Source organism: Aquila chrysaetos, chromosome Z, assembly GCF_900496995.4.
Source record: "Aquila chrysaetos chrysaetos chromosome Z, bAquChr1.4, whole genome shotgun sequence".
Lineage (NCBI taxonomy): Eukaryota > Metazoa > Chordata > Aves > Accipitriformes > Accipitridae > Aquila > Aquila chrysaetos.
Genome location: NC_044030.1, coordinates 68,416,293 through 68,434,764, shown reverse-complemented (window position 1 = coordinate 68,434,764; position 18,472 = coordinate 68,416,293). Strand labels below are relative to the sequence as shown.

Genomic DNA, 18,472 nt, shown 5'->3' with positions numbered 1-18,472 from the left:
GGTAGCATCAGTCAACAATTTTTAAATTTTCTTCAGGAATGGGGGGGGGGTGGGGGGTGTGCAGAGTTAGAATCAAGTTACCACGTCCTTTTTTTAGCCCATGGTATCATACAGTAGTAACTTCAGTGTCTGCACTAATATTTTTATGACTGCTAACACCCTAGGTTTTCACAGATTGCATTGTATTATTCTTATCAGGAACTTTTAAAGAAGGGAATATTCCTGGTTTGTATCATAAATACCCAACACGTTGTCAATTCTCTAATTAAGTGCCAGTGAGAATGCTGCTCTTTTCTCTCGTCCCATCCCAGTGGGAATCCAGAGAGGAGCAGGCAGGAGACTGCACATCAGCAGGTCTGACCCTTCGGTACACTTAGTGGCAAGAGGCACAGGGTCTGAAGGCTGTGCAAAGACAACAGTGAGATGTTTGCACCCTCATCATCACTACTCTTGGTACTTTTCCAACCTACACTGTTCATTAACAGTCTTGAAGATGCCCTAGCAAACAACACTAAAACACAACAACGATCCAAGTGCAAGCCAGCCCATGCCACAAGCCCTTTGTCAGTCCAAGAGACTTCATGTATTTTTAAGATCAAAAGAAAGCTCAGTCAGCCCTCTAGATAAACTTTACAATAGCAGAAAATGTTCCTCATGATGACTAGCATCTCCCTAAATACACATTATCACCCATGTACTACCTCCCTTCAGTAACGCTAATTTATTTAAATCCCATGACCACCATTTATTATATTGACTATCCCACCAGATACAAACCTAATACTCTGTTAATGAAGGTGCATTAAATGGTATCAGGTTAGAAATAATTTTAACATTTCAAAATGTTGACAAACATACCCGAAGAATTCTGTTAACTTTTATAACAGGAGCTTCATCATTTACTGCAGTAACTGTTACAAATACAGTTTGGGGCAAACTTTGTTTCCACAATTCCGTGTTATTTACTATCACAGTAAAGTTGTCCATCAGTTCCTCGCTGTCATCGTGAACGTAGTAGATTAATTCTTGTTCCAGCTGAAAAATATAACAACCTGAAAAATTAAAATGGCTAAAAGAAAATGAATGCCATATTAAAAAACCACAAATATTCAAGTGTAGTCAAGCCCCTCTGTATTTATTGCCTCAACTGTTTATGACTTCGAAGACTTTACTTATGCTCCCATCTGATCTGTACCTCTATCTTTGTTCTGTCCACAACAGCAAATTTTACAGCTCATCTGTTCATTCCTCTAGCCAGAATATCTTAATTTGCCAGTCTTGGCATTCTCCCTTCCCCCTGAAAGGAAAATGGAAAATCCAGTCCCATTATATTTACCACAATTTTTCCTGGAATCTATAAACTGTACATAGTATTAGTAGATGGTGACTTATGACACAGTTTTGCTTCTTAGAGCTAAAAGACTGAAAATTAGCTTATCATGCACATACTGGCTCTCTGTGAGCAGAGACATGACCTAAAAAAATAATTTTTTTCCACTTTCCTCCTTGATCAATCTACACACCATTTCCTCTGGTCTTTTCAAAATGTACCAGCAGTCTTGTCTGTCTTAGGTTTCCAGAGCCTAACTCTGCCTAAGTGTGAGTGGCCCATCACTCTAGTGTGATTATAGCACATTAGTCTGTGTGATCAGTGAAATATAAGGAAGTGATGTGGTTCACCACAACAACAAGGCACCCTCCCTCCCCACCCCAAATGACCAGCTAGCAACTGCAGAAAGATCTTCAGTACAAGGCCAGAATAAAGCTCAAACGCATGCATCGCACCACCTCCCACCAAATCATCCCATAGCTTTTAGCAATACAAAGAATTAATCATGACTGCAGCAAAGCAGATCTAAGTGCATTACCTGTTTTCTGGTAAATGTGGTTAACTTCATTCCAGGAACACGAGAGTCTTCAACAAACCCATGTTTTGGCTGCTCAGTTAAAATAAATTCACAGCTGAGTCCTGCAAAGTGTCTACCAGAAATTTTTAGATAGTCTTCCTTTAGGGCTTTTGAGCCCCCTTCAATTACTGTGAAGTTCTGTACTTCCAGTGGAATCATCCTGGGGATGATGTCTACAGAGATGTCTATTCCACTCACTGTTCGGACACCATTGGTCACATCCAGAGAAAAATGGTCATCTAGTTGGTCAGAAACTGTCTGCACATACTGAACTTTGCCCTCGTCAACATCTTGCTGTGTGAAGCTCAAAACTGGCCTTTGGTCAGCACCGAGATAACTTTCTTCTGATGAAAACTTCCGAATGTATCCATGTAATGGAAGGTGTCTTACTGTGAACACTATCTCAGATGGAGAACTGTTTTCATGAACAACCTTAAATTTAAAAACAGACCCCAAAATTATTTAGACAGAAATGGGAGAAATTCTATAATTCTCTTCTGAATTTTTCACTTTTAACCCTGGGATTGTCTTCCTAATTAATTGGCATTCCATATTTGGGTTACACAGTTCCTAATACAATACAATACTTTAAGTAGACATTAAATGAACACATCATGGGAGTGTTTTGTAAATTTTGAAAAGGAACACACTGTGGAATTAACTAACAGCCTAAGAACCGTAGACCCCTGCCTGAAACAAGGATTTCAACAGCACAGCCATGTGCTGCCAGAGTACCCTCACAGTGGTTACGGAAAGGGTACACACAATGGGGAGGAAAGTATTAAGCAAAGAGAAATGACCTCAGATTTGTGACTTGGTGGTTTTAAAATTTTGGATGTAATCCTCAGTGTTAACTGGGCTAGCTCCAAACTTAATGAAACAAAACCCTTTCTTCCTTGGCACTTCACACCAGCTCAACTAAGAATGATACATGAAGTACCAACAATTGTCACAACTAAAAAAAACATACAAATGCAGCATCTCCAAATCTTAACTTTTTCAAGCACCAGTATGCAATGGAGTCAAAGAATATGGGCAGCCTTTTTCTTTAACATAACCAGTTTTCCTTTCTAGAAATGGAAGCTTGCTAGTGTCAGTCTCTCCAGAATTAAGCATCCAGAACACATTCATGTTAGTGAGAACTAAAAGAAGTTAAAGAAGAGAGAGACTAACCACACTGCAATGGCTGAGAAAGCAGTGAAGAAAACTTGCTACAAGATTGCAGAAAAGGACAGCACAGTTAACTTACCTGCAGTTTTCTTTTACTGATTTTAACTGGTTTTCCTTCTTCAACCAAGAGATTGTTTTTGTTCACAATCCTTGGTGGCCACTGATGACCTTCCAAATATATGCGAACATGCACTCCAGCATCCAGATGGACTTCTCTAGCACGGACTGTAAAGTTAAATGTGTCAATAAGGTTGTCGCTGTCATCATGCCTGTAGGTCACGTACCCCTTTATCAGATCAAACTGAGTAAAGGAATCCATCAATAGATTATTTACATATATTCTTCCATATTTTGGGAAAGAGAATATCTCATATGTAAGCTCATGATCATTTCTTATGTCTTGGTTTGTAATAGCACTTAGGTTAGCTGTTGCAACAGTTTCCTCTTTCCCTTTTTGAACCAACAAGCCTGTATTATTTGCCAACCTCACGTAAGGATCAGTGGCACTAACTTCTAGAAGCAAAGAGGTATAGTGCTTGCCATCCGTCACAAAGAGCACAAAACGCCCAAAATCTGCACCGCGGTGTTTAAACAGAACTTGCTTTTGCTCCAGGTCCACTTGTTTGAATTGGTAGAGTCTGTGCAAAGTATCATTTGTTAGCACCAAGTCCCCATTGGAAATGCCACGTCTAGTATATAGCAACTGTCCATCATCAAAATCAGAATCAGGATCATGATAGCAAAGATCTGCCAAAGTTAATAATCGCTGCCCATTTCTCACTATGTTAAACATCTTATCAATTACACGTACTGGTTTCTCATCATTCTTCAGCTGGACAGAAATGTTGAATCTAATTTCTACTGACAAAGGTTCTACTTCTGGATCAAAGTTTGCCAACTTTCCTGACTCTTCACTGGAAGCTCTGACAACAAATTCATCAAACACTGTCTCAGAATCATCATGCACATACATAAGGCGCTTATCAGTTATATCTTTGTTAGTGAAAGTGGTGAGATTATCATTACTCTTGAATGAGCCTGAAAAATTAATGAGTTTTAATTTCCCATGCTTAGGAAACTGTGCAACTTTATATTGGAAAGTTTTATTATCCAGTGTTTGGACAAACAATTTCGTGCTTGTTATTAACTCTCCTTCACCTTCAGTAACAGTAAGGCCATTGTTAGTCAAAATAATGTTTCTGAAATCTGATTTGATGTAGACTTCAAAGTCATATAAATTTGATTCCACATACTTTGTAGAAATGAGGAATCTAAATGAATCACGGTTGTCTTCATGGTATCTGCTGATTACTTCATATGCCACTTTTTGATCAGTAATATCTTTCTGGCTAAACACTGAATCTTTTTTCAAAGGCTGGTCATTAAGCAGTATCTGTCCATTCTTTGGTAGGGACAGCAATTTAAAATGAAGGTCATCTTCAGGTATTTCTAGATCCACAATCACAGCAAAAAGATTATCTGAATTCAAGTACTTCCTTTTTGTTTTCTCGATTTCTAGAGGAGCATGTTTCAGTAAACTGTACCTTAACCATTTCACTTTGATTGGAAACACATGCTCTTCACTGATTCTGTTTCCTATGCTAACTTTGAATTTAAATTGGTCAGTAACATTTTCCAGCTGAATTTCTTTGAAAGTGCTACAGTATCTCACACGGCTACGCTGAACAGAGCGTTGAGAAAAAGAGTTGACTTGCTTCCACTCCCCCCTTGAATGCTGCCTTTGTACTTCCCCAAACAGGGGTGCCTCTGTGATCTCATACCGTATCTCCAGCTCCTGGAGGTTAGCATTTGTTTCAACTGCCAGATGCCTAGGTGTGATCAGAGCTGTAACACCTTGGTGTAGTTTTATTCCTGAGTTATTGACAACTCTGTAATCCAAAGGAACTGCCATAACACGTAATACAACAGTGTTGCTCACCTTCTCACCATCACTTGCCCTCAGAACAATCCTTGAGTTCTTGACACCTGTGTGGACAAAGAAAACAGTGCCTTCTCTTAAGTCCTCATTAGAAAAAGTAGTAATAGCTTTTCCAGGATGTTTTGAATTTTCTAAAAATCCTGCATCTGCATTCAGATTTCCAAGTACTGAAAGACTGAGACCCACAGGATCTGTATCCTTATCTAGAACTTTTATCAGATCATTAGTCAAACGTTTCTTTGAGTTCTCTAAGAGAAGAAGCAAGTTTCCCTCGGGAAGTGTGATCTCAGGCGCATCATTTACTGGAGTGACAGTAATGTGAAACACATGCTGCTTATTTCCTTGCAAATATGGAGGTACAATCTTCTCACTGCTGGTAGAAATGGAGAAATTAAAATAATCGTAAGTGTCCTCAGAGCCATCATGGACATAAAGAATCTTCCCTTGCCACATATCCTGCATAGTAAATGTATTTACCTCCTGCACTGGTTCAACATCTAGTTTCAAGTCTCCATGAGAGGGTGGTTCCTTTATTTCAAAAAGAATTTGTGATTGATGAATCCCTAATTTCTGAAAGTCTATGTTGACTTTAATATGTTTAGATTCAAGTGAAGCTTGTCCACCCTCTGGCACAATCAAGTTACTTAGAACTAAGAGGTGGCTTTTGTCTTCCTTGCCCAGAGAGACAGAGTTTTCAGGGGAAATGGCAAATGTTGGGGCTGCTTTCACAGTAGGGCTCTTTAAAGCCATCTCTAAAGAAAGATTTGTATTAAAAGCAGTCTTCGTTTCACATCCAGCTGATATGTCCTTTGTCACCAGAACATTCTTCAGTGATTTCTTTTCTGAATTGGCTTTCAGGTCTCTTAAGCAACCTTTGAAGGATCCTCCTCTAGCATACTTCCCAGACACCGAGATTAGCTCTAACTTAATCACTTCTGACCGTGTGCTGTCATCTATACCACCTACAAAGAGAGACCCCTTCAAAAGCGGCAGCTTACTGTGGAGAGGCAATGATTTTTTCACAGTTTCTTCATCCAATGTCAGCTGCAAATATTCTGCAGTAAATTTCAGTTTGATGTAGTGCCAATGACTATCATTGACTGACCTACAAGAGGAAAGCTGTGTTCTACTTTTATGGTTTCCAACATAGGCTTTAATTAATCCATCTTCCATTTCCATTGCAATGAAATCTCCCGCTTGCCCAGGATGGTAAAGCAGCAAGCCACGTGCAGCTGAGGTTTGCAATTTATACTCCAAGATTCCCTCATCATCAACATTCCATGATGGGAAAGAAACATAGGATCTGGAACTGAAGAAACTAATGGGTTCATCTTCATCTGCAAAGAATTCATCACTGCATCCCACCAAAACTTCATGGACATTTTTAAAGCCAGGAGAAGGTCTCAGAGGCATCAGAATGTCTAGCTGATTGAACAACACATCATCAATACATCCTCGGAAACTAGGTAGTGCTCCAACAAGGTAGGGAACATCAAGTTTACTAGTACCACCTATGTAGAATCCATAATCAATATTTAATTCATAGAGAATTCCAGGCATTTTTGCACTAGTTCTATCATGTTTATCAATTACCAATGTGACATCATCATGTTCATGACGTAGTTCAACCAGGTGCCAAGCTAAATCATTCAGCTGAGATCTTTGCTGAGAATGCAGTACTCGTTCCCCCATGCCAAAGTTAATTCTCAACTGCAAGAGACAGAATTTTAACTATCAAAATCCAAAGTGGTATTTTTCATAATCATATATTAAGATATATTTAATACATTAATTTTCATAACTTTTCATATTAAGCACATCATTTACAAAATATAATTGAAAAAATAAAATCCCACTAGATTTTTGTGTAGGTTTACTTGCCATCACAAATATGACTTGAATAATTGCAGAAGAGGGAATAGACTCCTCTGCAGTTCTGCTAGGACCAACAACTCCTGAGAACCCAAGTGACAATGATCTTTCAAGAACTTACCTTGCAGAAAAACTATTACTTGGATCCAAACATTTTCTATGATGCTAACATCAACAAATCTGGAATTTTGCCTTTACTGAACCCCATACTTGGAACACAATGACCTTGATTTTAAGATCTAGAGATCAAAAAGGCTTTTAGAGGCCGATTTTAATAACTATCATTGTAAGAAATAAAGACCATCTTTTGAAATTATCAATTGTATTATGTGATTTTTCCATTTTTTAAAAAATAAACTTTCAGAATTGTTATAGATAACAGCTTAAAGGAAAACACTAAACAATACAGGCTACACATATCTTTTTAGCTATAATTATAAACCATACCTGTAAATTTCCTGAGCGTAGTTCCATTAAACAATAATCCTTCTTCCCAGCTGCAAGAAAAAGCAGTCCATGTGGCTTGCTTGTTCGAAAGCGCAACTGTAAGGATGTCTGAGAGGATGCTTCTGCCATGTTCAACTCCACAAAGCTATCACCATAAAATGATACTGAAAGAAAGGAAAACAAGCAGGAGATTTAGTCACACAAAAAAACCCCTTTTCCTTATCTACAGCTAAATATATATAAAAAACTTATATTAACTCTCTATATACTTATTTAGGTATGAAGGAAAATAGATCTCAGATATCAAATTCACCAGTCCAAGCAACTGGGTAAGAGCCCAGTGGCCACACCAGTATGGACAAGCAGTCAATATAGCCCAGTATTCTACTTCCGACAGTGACAACAGGGAATCCTAAGAACAGTGCAATCATATTTAATACTTTCCTTCAAATACTCTTCCAATTATTTTTTTGTTTCAGGTGTTTTCCTGAGCTTGTCACAGTTGGTCTATTTTGTAACTGTCAAAGGATTTCTCTCTGAGGTACTCCTTTATTTTCTCTTTGGAAACATCTTCATCTTCAACATGCTCTTGTATCTCTGTCAGAGACATCTTTTGTCATCTTTGATGAGAAGACCCACAGGTCTCCTGCCACCTTTGTGGTTCTTTCATATGTTCTCATCCATCTCTTTTCCAGGCTGAAGTGCCCTCTTGTTTCCTGTATGCAGTCTCCAACCACCTCTGCTGCCCTGCTGGCCAGTCACTCAGTTCTGTACAGGCCACCTTCACCCTCTTCTCTCCTCTTTTCTGCCTTGAAGAACAGTAACACCAGCAAACTTTCTCATTTGACTACTCACTGGCTTTACCATCCCCATTATTACTGCACTGAATAGCACAGGTCCCAAGACCAAATCCTCAAGAACTCTGCTGGTTAACTTTCCTCCTACGCAAAAAAAAAAAAAAAAAAACCAAACAAAAAAACCCCAATCATTTACCCGTCCTCCTATCTTTTAATCCATTACTTAATATACAAAGCCCTGCATTCCTATCCAATGGCTGCTCAAAAGCCTTGGACGTCAAACTCTACCAAAAGCCTTTTGGGAATCTAAATCTTAGTCATCTTCCCCACCCCCATTAAGAAAACTCCAAGAGGTTTGTAAAGCAGAACTTATCTTCAAAGAAATCCTACTGACTCTTCCCAAGTTGATCCTACTTACTTCTGCATCTTCTATCCTTTGTTACACTATCTATAAATTTGAATGGTATGGATGTCAGGCTTACAGTCCCCTGGTCATTCCTGTTTTAAACTTTGGCATAACATTTGCCACCCACCAGGCTTCAGGTACCCAGGGATTTTAAAGCATGAGATCAGACACTACCCTTAGGAAGTGAGCAATTTCATCACTGAGTTTTTTTAGGTCAACCCCTCTCCTTCCCACCCAAAAAAATGAATTTCAGTTTGGGACTCCTCCCAATTAGCAGTAAACACCATTTTGTTTAGCTTCTCTGTAGTAGCCATGCCCTTTCTGAGTGCTTCTTTTATACTGATAACTTAATCAACTGGCTGCACAGACCCTCTGCAGGGTTTCTGTCCTTGATGTATTTAAGAAGGATTTAGTAAAAGCTTTGATTCCTTCAGCTAGCTGATCCTTGACCTTTGGGTTTTTTTCAGGCCTGTCTATTTTCACATTACATCTGCCAGGGTTTATGATGCTTCAGCTGTGTTTGGACACAGCTCTTTAAGGATGCCACCAGTTAAATATTTATTTTGCAGCTTTTAGCTTCATTCTGAGACAACTTTCTCATTTTAACACAGTTCTTTTCAAAATTAAGTGTAACTGCAGAGGACTTTTGAGGTTTGTTCCTAGCTCTACATTAGCTGTCCCTCTGCTGAATCTAACACACTCTGATGACGCTTACAAAGTGTAACTTTAACTCAGACTCTGAACTGAGTCTGCACATTTCAGAGTACCAAATCAAAGGTCTCGTTAACCAGCCGTTTCATGAAACAATCATTACTAATATCTAAAAACTTGCTGTAATATACATAAAAATTCTAGGTGGCTTTCCCAAGAAGAAGATTTCAACAAACCCCACAGCCAAAAGCTATGTAACAGTGTGTTATATTAAGTACCCAGAGAAACACAGGAAAGATTTTCAGATTACTGAAGTACACATATTTCTTGCAAAGGACGAGTCACCACTGTGCATAGAAAAATTGGTTCCAAGTTGAACAAAAAGGAATTCTTCCCCACCAGTTTACTTCTAGCATAAAAGAAGCTTTCACCAGAGAGCTCTAATATATGTTCCAGGTAAACTTATCCATTGCTTATTAAGTGCAATTTAGAATAACTAGAAATGAAGTTGCAGAGTCAATATTTTGTAGTGTGCCACTGGGAAACAGTTTGGTGTTTATACTATACATGAATTTCCTGGAAAAGAAAAAAGAAACATAAGTTAAAGCTTTTGCCTTCCATTAAACACTTCATAGTCAGAATCCATCACTGAAGGTGGGGCAGGAAGCTCAGCATCAGCCTAGGCACTGATCCAGCACTAAATGAGATCTTGGGCCAAGACCACCTACACTGCCTTGGTGTGATTTCTGCTTCAGTACACACCAAACTAAAAAGCATGTTACCATAATATAGGAATCAAGCTCCTCTAGAGCCAACACTTCTAGAATGATTTCTGGCTGAAACTGCGTTATGAGTGACCTCAAAATGAATCTGGTACCACAGCTTTTGAAAAGGGGACATTTTGTCATGGACCATCTGATGTTAACCATACCATTATGGAAAGTAAGTGACATTCAACCAACAATACCAGCATTGAAGCTCCCTTGCTACTGGAACAGGCAAATTCAACACATCATATAGGGAACAATTCCTCTGGAGTACCTGGGCAGACAACCTATTCTCTAACAGCTCTATGCCTCAAAGTGAAAAGATGGGTAGAAGCACCTGAGAATAACAGCCAGATCTACGTCAGCTATAATGTCCCTTCATGGACAGGGACACATATACACAAAGGCTCAAAAAAATAGAGGCATAATCACATGGAATGCCAATTTAAAGATCTGTTCAACCTGAGTTACTGGCTCATTTGTGGTCCTCATCTCTTCCTTCTCCCTGAGAGCCAACCCTCAAGTCTGACTAGAAGTACCACACTGGGGTTACAAATCCTTCCTAATATTTCCATCATAACAGGTAACATTTATATGGGAAGTGTAAGTTTTGAGAATGTTGTTTCAAGTAATTTTACTGAAGATTCCAGCTCTGTCCACAGGTTTCTTAGAAGTAACCATGAGAAACCAGGCGAGGCACAGCAAAAGCCTTCATAATCACAGAGCAAAAGGTTCTTCACTAGTCATCTAGTGGTGGCATTAGGCTGGCATTTTATCCTTTTGTGCAGCTTTCATTCTCCAGTGTTAAAAATATAATCAAATTCAACAAACAGATACACCTTAAATAATTTTTCTCTTGGTTTCTGTGCTCAAAGTGCAAAGCAATAAAAGCCTTGTCTCTTCCCCATTGCCAAAACTAACTCCCTAGAAATATATGTACAAGAAACCAAACTGGGACTTACTACACAGTTATCATGAGCTACGCACATCCATCCAACAACAAATCCTAGACTAAAGAGCTAATTGAAGGAAGGGATTTTTTTCTTTTTTCCCATTTTTTGCTGTCAGTATTTCTCATTTCAGACTAGATTATGAATCTTCTCAGCAATGCATAGGCATCATAAGGAAGAACAGTGATCTTGGAATCACAATCCCATGCTCACTTCTTAACTGGAAGTAATTTAATGCAGACTTCATGTCTGCTCAACTCCTTTTGGTCTCCACTGTGGACAGCCAAAGCTCCACATACCTCAAACCTTTCCTTCTTCGGATCCCTTTTACACCTTCTTCCCAAAGACAGTCATACGGAAAGGCTTTCCCTACTGTGCCTGAACAGTAACCCAGAAAGACTTCTATACTCACGTAATCCATAAAGGTTTTTACATTCACAGCAGATGAAAAAGAGGGACATTTTAGCAGATCCCTCCCCTGCCTTTAATAACCACCCTCTTCCATGAAAAAAAATTGAAACACATAATTTGATCTTCAATAGGAAAGAAAAATTACGTAGTTCCCATGTAAGAGAGTATTTGGACAATGTTTTTGTCTTAAAAATGTTCAGGAGGTATCAGTGCCAGGGCCCTTTAAAGATAATGCTTTGGCCAGAAGCCTATAGCGTAAGGAAAAACAATGTAGGTAACACTTAAAAGTATATTCAGACATCCTAAATCCTTCTGATGTAGACAAAAACATTTGTTTACCTTTAATACCCAATATATTGATCTTCTGTTTTCAACACTACAATAAATGTCATAATTAGGCCACAAAATTACTGCTGCTCAGACAAACTGTTCCCAAACCATTTCAAGCCTGCTAATTTGATTGAAAACAACTATATATGACTTGTTGGGGGGGGGGAGGGGGGAGGGGCAAGGAGCGGGGCAGTGGGGGCAGTCATGCAATCTATTACACTACTTAGTCACTAAAGATAAAATCATAAAAGTAAAGGATTAAATCTAACATAGCCCATGTATTTTCAGTCAGGATCCTCTCCAAACTCCAGAACTGCCATACCAGGAGGTTTGGTTGGCTTGTTTGCTGTCAGCTGCAAAGACAAGAATCACTTCTGTGCCACAGTAACTCCTCAGCTGAGACCACAGTTCTTGCAGTGGCCTCACTAATAATCTGTACCAGTAAGCTCTACAGGCTGGCTGTATAAAAAGGAATTAAAAAGAAGAAGGGGGAGGGGGGAATCAAATTCGCTAGTTTTGAACCTGCTGTCTCACCATCTACTGTCGTCCTGTGGTGCACTGGTATCTAGGAGCCCCAAACACAGACAAGGTCCTTATCCACTAGATGTCTGATGCACACGCCTCCCAAGATACTCCAACTGTACAACGTCCCTTCAAGAAAATAAAGGTACTTATCTTCCTATGTGAAAAATGCAAAGTTAAAGTAAAGGTTAATTCATCCATCCTAACAGCATACTCAAAGTGCAGCAAGCACATACAACATCAGTTGTGACTGGTGAGGTACTGGCTTCATCACCTGTAGTATATCTAGAGGCAAGACCTGTTCTAATTATTCAAATAAATAGTCTTCCCATTGTCCAGCTGAGATTTGCACCTTGAAGATTTGTCCCCTGCAGCTCATTCACAAAAGTGTAACAGGAACAGAAATCAAGTGGCACAGACTGGTAGCTCAGATAAATAATAATCTTCCAGGCAACAGTGGTTTTCTATCTGTCTGTTGACAAATTTGGGTATGTTTTTGACTCTCTGCTATTTTGGATGTGCAAGTAGAAGCTCTGGCTAAGAGTGCAGCCTGTTTCTCCCTGCATTTGGTGAAAAAGGCATGATCTCTCCTTTTGCAGAGCAGACCTTTTCACACATGAGACTACTAGGCACATTCTGTGAGAGCTCACTTCAGGGCTGCAAAGAAATCAAAGCGGTATAACTTTGTCCCCCCTCTCTGCCTTTGTCCCTCCATTCTCAAAACAGAGCCATTGTTTTTCATACTGATAAGTTTCTTTTGTACTACCAAGTCTTTTAGGGTGCCCCAGTGAGACATGGCAGGGTTGCGCAATCTAGAGATGACGGCAGGGTTCCACATCGTAAGAATACTTTCAGGCTATATAGAAGTACAGCTTGAAGCCTCATTAAGGGTTCTCATGCACTAAATGCTAAGCAAACAATGAGAGACACCTTCAGTCTCAAATAGCTTCTGCTGTAACTAAGACAAAATATGCAGGTCCCAAAGGATGAAGATGCAGGTCCCAACTTTGTTTCCCTACACCACAGGAAAAACAGCATGCAACCTGCAACATAAATATAATAGGAAGACTCTCCCTTGGGATAGGATTTGAGTGATTGAAACAAGTGTTCAGAGCCTATTAATACCAAATATAAATAAGCTGTTGTGATAGTAATAACTTTTAAAAGCCTCATTTACTCTGATTGTACAGCACAAGTAGAGACAGATTAAAAAGTGAGAGAACATTAGTGAAAGAGTACCAAATTCCAGGTACCCAATGTAACAAGCTTCCAACAGCCCTCTGCCAGAAAAAAGGCAGAATGAGAGATTAAAGAATACATTTGGAGTTATTGCATGGGCTCACATTCTACACTATAAACATGTTTAGGGCTGCCCCACAGAACCAAACCAGTTCTCTACCTCCTTCCAGCTAACAGAGCTTCACACCCAGGTCCACGACTTCAATTACTGCACCACCAGAAAAGCTGTCAGTCCTCTCCAAAGTGAATTCCGTAGTGTACAAATACTGACACTACAGAAGTTTGTAGCTTTATCATGTTTCAGTCTTGTGCTGAGGAACTTAGCTGGAACCATTTATCAGAACACCTGAGCCAAAGTGATTCTTTCACACACTGCACTATTCCAAAATTTTGTGATTTGTACATTTATTTCCCTATCTAGTTGTATTTCCTTCTTTCACCTTGAATCTGCCAGTAATGTGTTTGAAACCATTGTAACTATAGAACAAACCTAACTTCAGAGTATATAAAAATATTTTGGAGAAACAGATATTGGGTTCTAGCACTCACATACAATTACTTTAAAAGTGATTAATTTATACTAAAGTTTCTCCAAGTGGTATGAAAAAGCTGCTATGAAGATATGATAAAAGAAGAATTCATTTTATGAAGCTGTCCTAACTCAAAAATAATTCTTCCAGGCAAAATATTTTACATGGCTAACATTTTGTTGGAACTTTGGAAAGGTCTGCCTAGAATTTACAGCACATCAGTGACAAAAATGACTGTCTTTTAAAATATAATGCAAATAGTAAAAGAAATTGCTGTAGGTTTCATGGAGTTGTCAGGAGCTGCATATTCTAGAAATAACGATTATCAGTTCTGGTGACTCAAAGCTTACGTAAACTAGCAGTCAGAAAAATAACATTTGACAGCAATTACTTTCTTGAAGTAATTTCATATTTGCTTTTTTGCTCCTGAACAGCAGTGAAGAATCAAATTTGTAGCTGTTTTTTCCCAAGTTTCTGATTGCAACCTGACCTCATTTGATCACAGATTTGATCAAATTCAACTGGTGAGACTGAAAAGCACTACCAGTACCACAGAATACCTCAGGTAATACGGGTTTGCTTACAAATCTTAGACTCTCCAAAACACAGTGCTGATACGTCACAAAACACAAGTTTGGTTAATGAAGCTTTGGTACAAGGACAAAGAGCAGAAATAATGCAGCAGAATGACAGAAAGAAAACAAAGAACCCAAATAGGACACTTCATAATGAAAAAATACTACTTCCATCTTTGTCCTCTTATCTAAGCTTGTAGCAGATGACATCAACAGCACACAAGGGGCAAGGGAAAAATGGAAGTGGAAAAGGGAGCTGCCAGATTCACTGGGAATGCCCTTGAAGGCTAATGTAACTATTATTCAAAAGTGAATTCTCAGGGTTGATTCACACTTTCTCAGTGTAGGATTTACAGTGAGATTTTGTGTGTAAATCAAACACTATTAGAGTCTGTAAGCCTCTTACGCTCACCTAAAATGTACACAGTGAGGAACATCCTTGTGTTGCATCTATAAATGCTTTACATACCAGACGAGATGATGTTTAAAGGTCCCTTCCAATGCAAAACATTCTATGATTCTGTGATTTCCAGATAAAAGATGGGCCTGTAGTTAAAGCACTGAACATCAAATGAACAGAGCTGACATTAATTTCTGGTTCTATCACAGAAACACACTGAAGAATTGTGAAAACCATTTAACACCTTATTTCAGTTCACTGCCTGTAAGAAGCTGTTAGTGCTTTTTTTCCTTCCAGCCTTTGACTGGATTTCCATTTCACTCTAAGATTTTTGGGAGCAGGAACTCTCTATCTCTGGGTATGGCTATAGCTATAGCAGCAGCTGGAGTAAAATAGGAGAGCTGGAATTTAACATGCTCACCTGGTAGCGATGCAAGTCCACATGGCCCGGGTGAGCTGAGCTTGAAGGCAGCTCAGCCGGAGCATCCTGCACTGCTGCACCTAGGTTAGCACAAGCAGCAGCAGGCTGCGCTGCTGATGCCCCTACCTTGCAGTTTGCAGTTTGGAAATGTACCCTCTGGCTCTGGCTTTGCCTTGCACAGCCTGCAACACCGGGGATGAAGGACACTACTGCAACAGTGAGGCATAAAGTAGTTCGTCAGCTTCACATTTTCAAAGCAGTACTGGTTGGCCTAACGTTACTGCCAGCAAAATCAATGACAAAACCCTTCATCATGACATTTAAGAAAACACTACTATTACTACAGAAATTTCAGTGGCAATCAGATCTCCCTGACAGCCTTGATAGCTCTGAGACATCTCTACCAAGCAATAAAAAAATTCCCCCCTACCCTGCATGCAGGCTTTTTGTTCACAAAACCAGTAAGAACATCACTTAGAGCTCCACACATTGAAATTCTCTTGTGGAAAGACAAGAGAGGTATATTTAATTTTTAATATCTGAAATTAATCCTGTAAGAAAAACTACCAATTCAGCCTTCATTAATCTCTGAAGAACTGAAAACTATTTTTTAAAGTTACAATTAAATATTAGCTCGTTTCTAACTAGTCTTCCCATGTAGTGAAAACAGCCACCATACAATCACAGAAACCAACAACACACTCGACATTTCTAAAGAAAGGGAGTTACAGCAATTGGTTCATGTCACATGGGATTGCACAGTACGAAAAAGCACACTTCTGCAACTGCCTGCTGGTCCATTATTTTAAAGAGGTATTTAAATAATAAACTTTATTGCCAGTCTTGGATGCTCTAATTACAATTTACTTGAAAATGTGTCACAGAAGAAGAAAAAGAAATTCCCAGCTGAAGTTTTTGGCTGTCCCAATGGTGGTCTTGGTGACCACGCAAGACCTGCACTTAACGCGCATCACCGACAGCTGCAGACCCTCGGCATGTTGAAAAGCCAGATGTAAGACAGCTGAATTTTGATGCCAAAAAACAGATACCCGCAGTTGCTGGCCAATACTTAACGTCGGGACTGCTAGTTCACATGCACACTAAAGCTGGGGAAGGAATCACAGGGCATATTCTCGCATGTGCCTTAGCGCTTTCCTTGTGACATACTGCAGTTATGATTGAAAAAAAAAGGGGGAGGGGGAGAGGGGTGGTAATCCATGTTGCTTGGGTTTTGTTTGTTTTTATTAGCAAGTCTAGCTCTGTCAAGTCCCAGTATCTCCGCTGTGGGGCGGGAAACAGCCATCGACACAGGCTCAAACCCGAGCTGAGAGGCTCGGCCTTCACCTCCGAGGAAGGGGACGCCTACGCCTTCACAACACGCCTGCTGCCCCCAGCACCTGCGAGGCCGCTGTCGGAAAAGCACCGGCGCCCCGAGCTGCCCGCCAGCCACCCCGCTCCGCCGCGCAGCCCGGCTCCCGCCCCACGCCGAGGGGCTGCGGCTGCGGCTGCTGCCGGGCCTCGCCCGCCGGGGCTGCCGGCCCGGAGACCGGGCCCACGGCGCCGCACGCCCCGCCGCCCTCCGCCGGGCCGGGGCAGCGGGGCACCCTCCGGGCGGGCCGCTCCCTTTCGCCGAATCCACCGGCGAAAAGCCCGCTTCAGCTCTCAGGCGAGCCCCACCTTAGCCCGGCAGCCGGAGGACCGAGCCCGCGGCGCATCTCCCCACCGCGCCGGGGGCCTGCCGGTCAGCCGGCGCCGGGCCGCCCCCCTTCCCCGCCTCGCCCGGCGCAGGTGCCTTCCGGCCGCCGGCGCCTCCCGCCATGGCGGCGCCCCGCGGCCAGCCCTACCTGCGACAGCCGGCCGGCTGGCGGCCAGCAGCGCCAGCAGCACCCGCAGGGCGGCGGGCGCGCTGGCCCCCCGCCCGCCCGCCATGCCGCTGCGGCGGCGGGGCCGGAGCCGCGGCCCGGCCGGGCACCACCCACCGCCGGCGGAGGCGCCGGGGCGGGGAGCGGCGGGAGAGTGTCACCGCCGCGGCCCGGCGCTCCGCGACGGCCTCCTCCCTCCTCACAGCGCAGCGGCTCCCACGTCCCGCCCCCCGCTCCAGAAGAAACGCTGGCCTGGGACGGGAGACGGGCCCGCGCGCCTCCCCGCGGCCCTGGGCCGCCCCTCTGGGGCGGCGGCTGCCTGGCCCCCGGCGGCTGCCTGACCCCCGGCGGGCAGCGCAAGGCCCGGAGGAGCCCCGCGGGCTGCCAGGCCTCCTACACAGCGGTCACGCCAGCCCTAAGTTACACCGTGCGGCGAGGCCAGGCCGCCCGGGGTTTTGTTGCTCCGAGGACGGAGGCTGCAGAGCGTCCCTGGGCCGCTTGCCCCCAGGGACAGGCTTGGCTCTTCTCACGGCTGTAGTTTTGTCTTTGCGTCAGACGGGAACTGCCCGGATGCCCTTGGTAGCTGTTGCCCGTCGCTCGCCGGCGGTACGCCCTCTCGGGGTCTCGGCCGGAGGAGGCTGCTCTGAGGTGTCCGCAGAGTCTTCCCCGCTCCTCGCTGGAGCGGCCCCGTCCCTCCACAGTATTTGCATACGGTGCGTAAAGAAGGGCATCATACCTCTTTATGGGAGAAACGTGTAACAGGTAGACAAAGCATTTGGAACATAAAGTGAGGTGATTATAACCAGTATTCAAATTAGGCAAAGTTCTGCATTTCACACCTCGTTGTTGGTATCCTGTGCTTGAAAGCACAAGGTTTCAGTTTAGAAAATGTTTTAAAGAACACACTTGAACCGCTGTTGTATAAGCCACTTATCATACTTAATTCAAATATGCAGACGTGCCTTCAGTTACATACTTCATCCGTGCCAGGAACAGCCTTGCAGTCATAAAATTTGCTCTGATGTTATCAGCTGGCGGGGTGCATTGCAATGTGTCTCAACAGGTCGGTTGTTTTTTTAACTTGTTACTCCCTTACACATAGGACTGGAATTTGTGACCTGAAATCTGACACTAAGCGAGCAGAGTAAGTAACTAAGATAATATTCCAAAACTGAAGAAAGAAGAAAAATGGTGATGGCATGAATCTCTTTTCTGGGTCAGCCGTCTGGTTATTCTCTTCCTTTGAGGTTTGCAGTCATCATTTAGTCTAGATTTT

At 42.0% G+C, this 18,472-nt stretch overlaps 1 protein-coding gene across 1 annotated transcript in view; it reads right to left on the bottom strand.

Annotated features, from left to right (window-relative positions):
- LOC115336827 (chondroitin sulfate proteoglycan 4-like) overlaps positions 1-17,329 on the bottom strand; it is a 44,795-nt gene extending 27,466 nt beyond the window's left edge. Inside the window, exons 1-5 of the mRNA XM_030004433.1 lie at positions 17,179-17,329; positions 7,336-7,499; positions 3,157-6,726; positions 1,869-2,339; positions 859-1,035 (exon numbers count right to left, since the gene is read on the bottom strand). Coding sequence (XP_029860293.1) covers positions 859-1,035; positions 1,869-2,339; positions 3,157-6,726; positions 7,336-7,499; positions 17,179-17,263 — 4,467 coding nt within the window. The 5' untranslated portion in view covers positions 17,264-17,329. The remainder of the gene's footprint in view (positions 1-858; positions 1,036-1,868; positions 2,340-3,156; positions 6,727-7,335; positions 7,500-17,178) is intronic.
- Between the last annotated feature and the right edge of the window lie 1,143 nt (positions 17,330-18,472).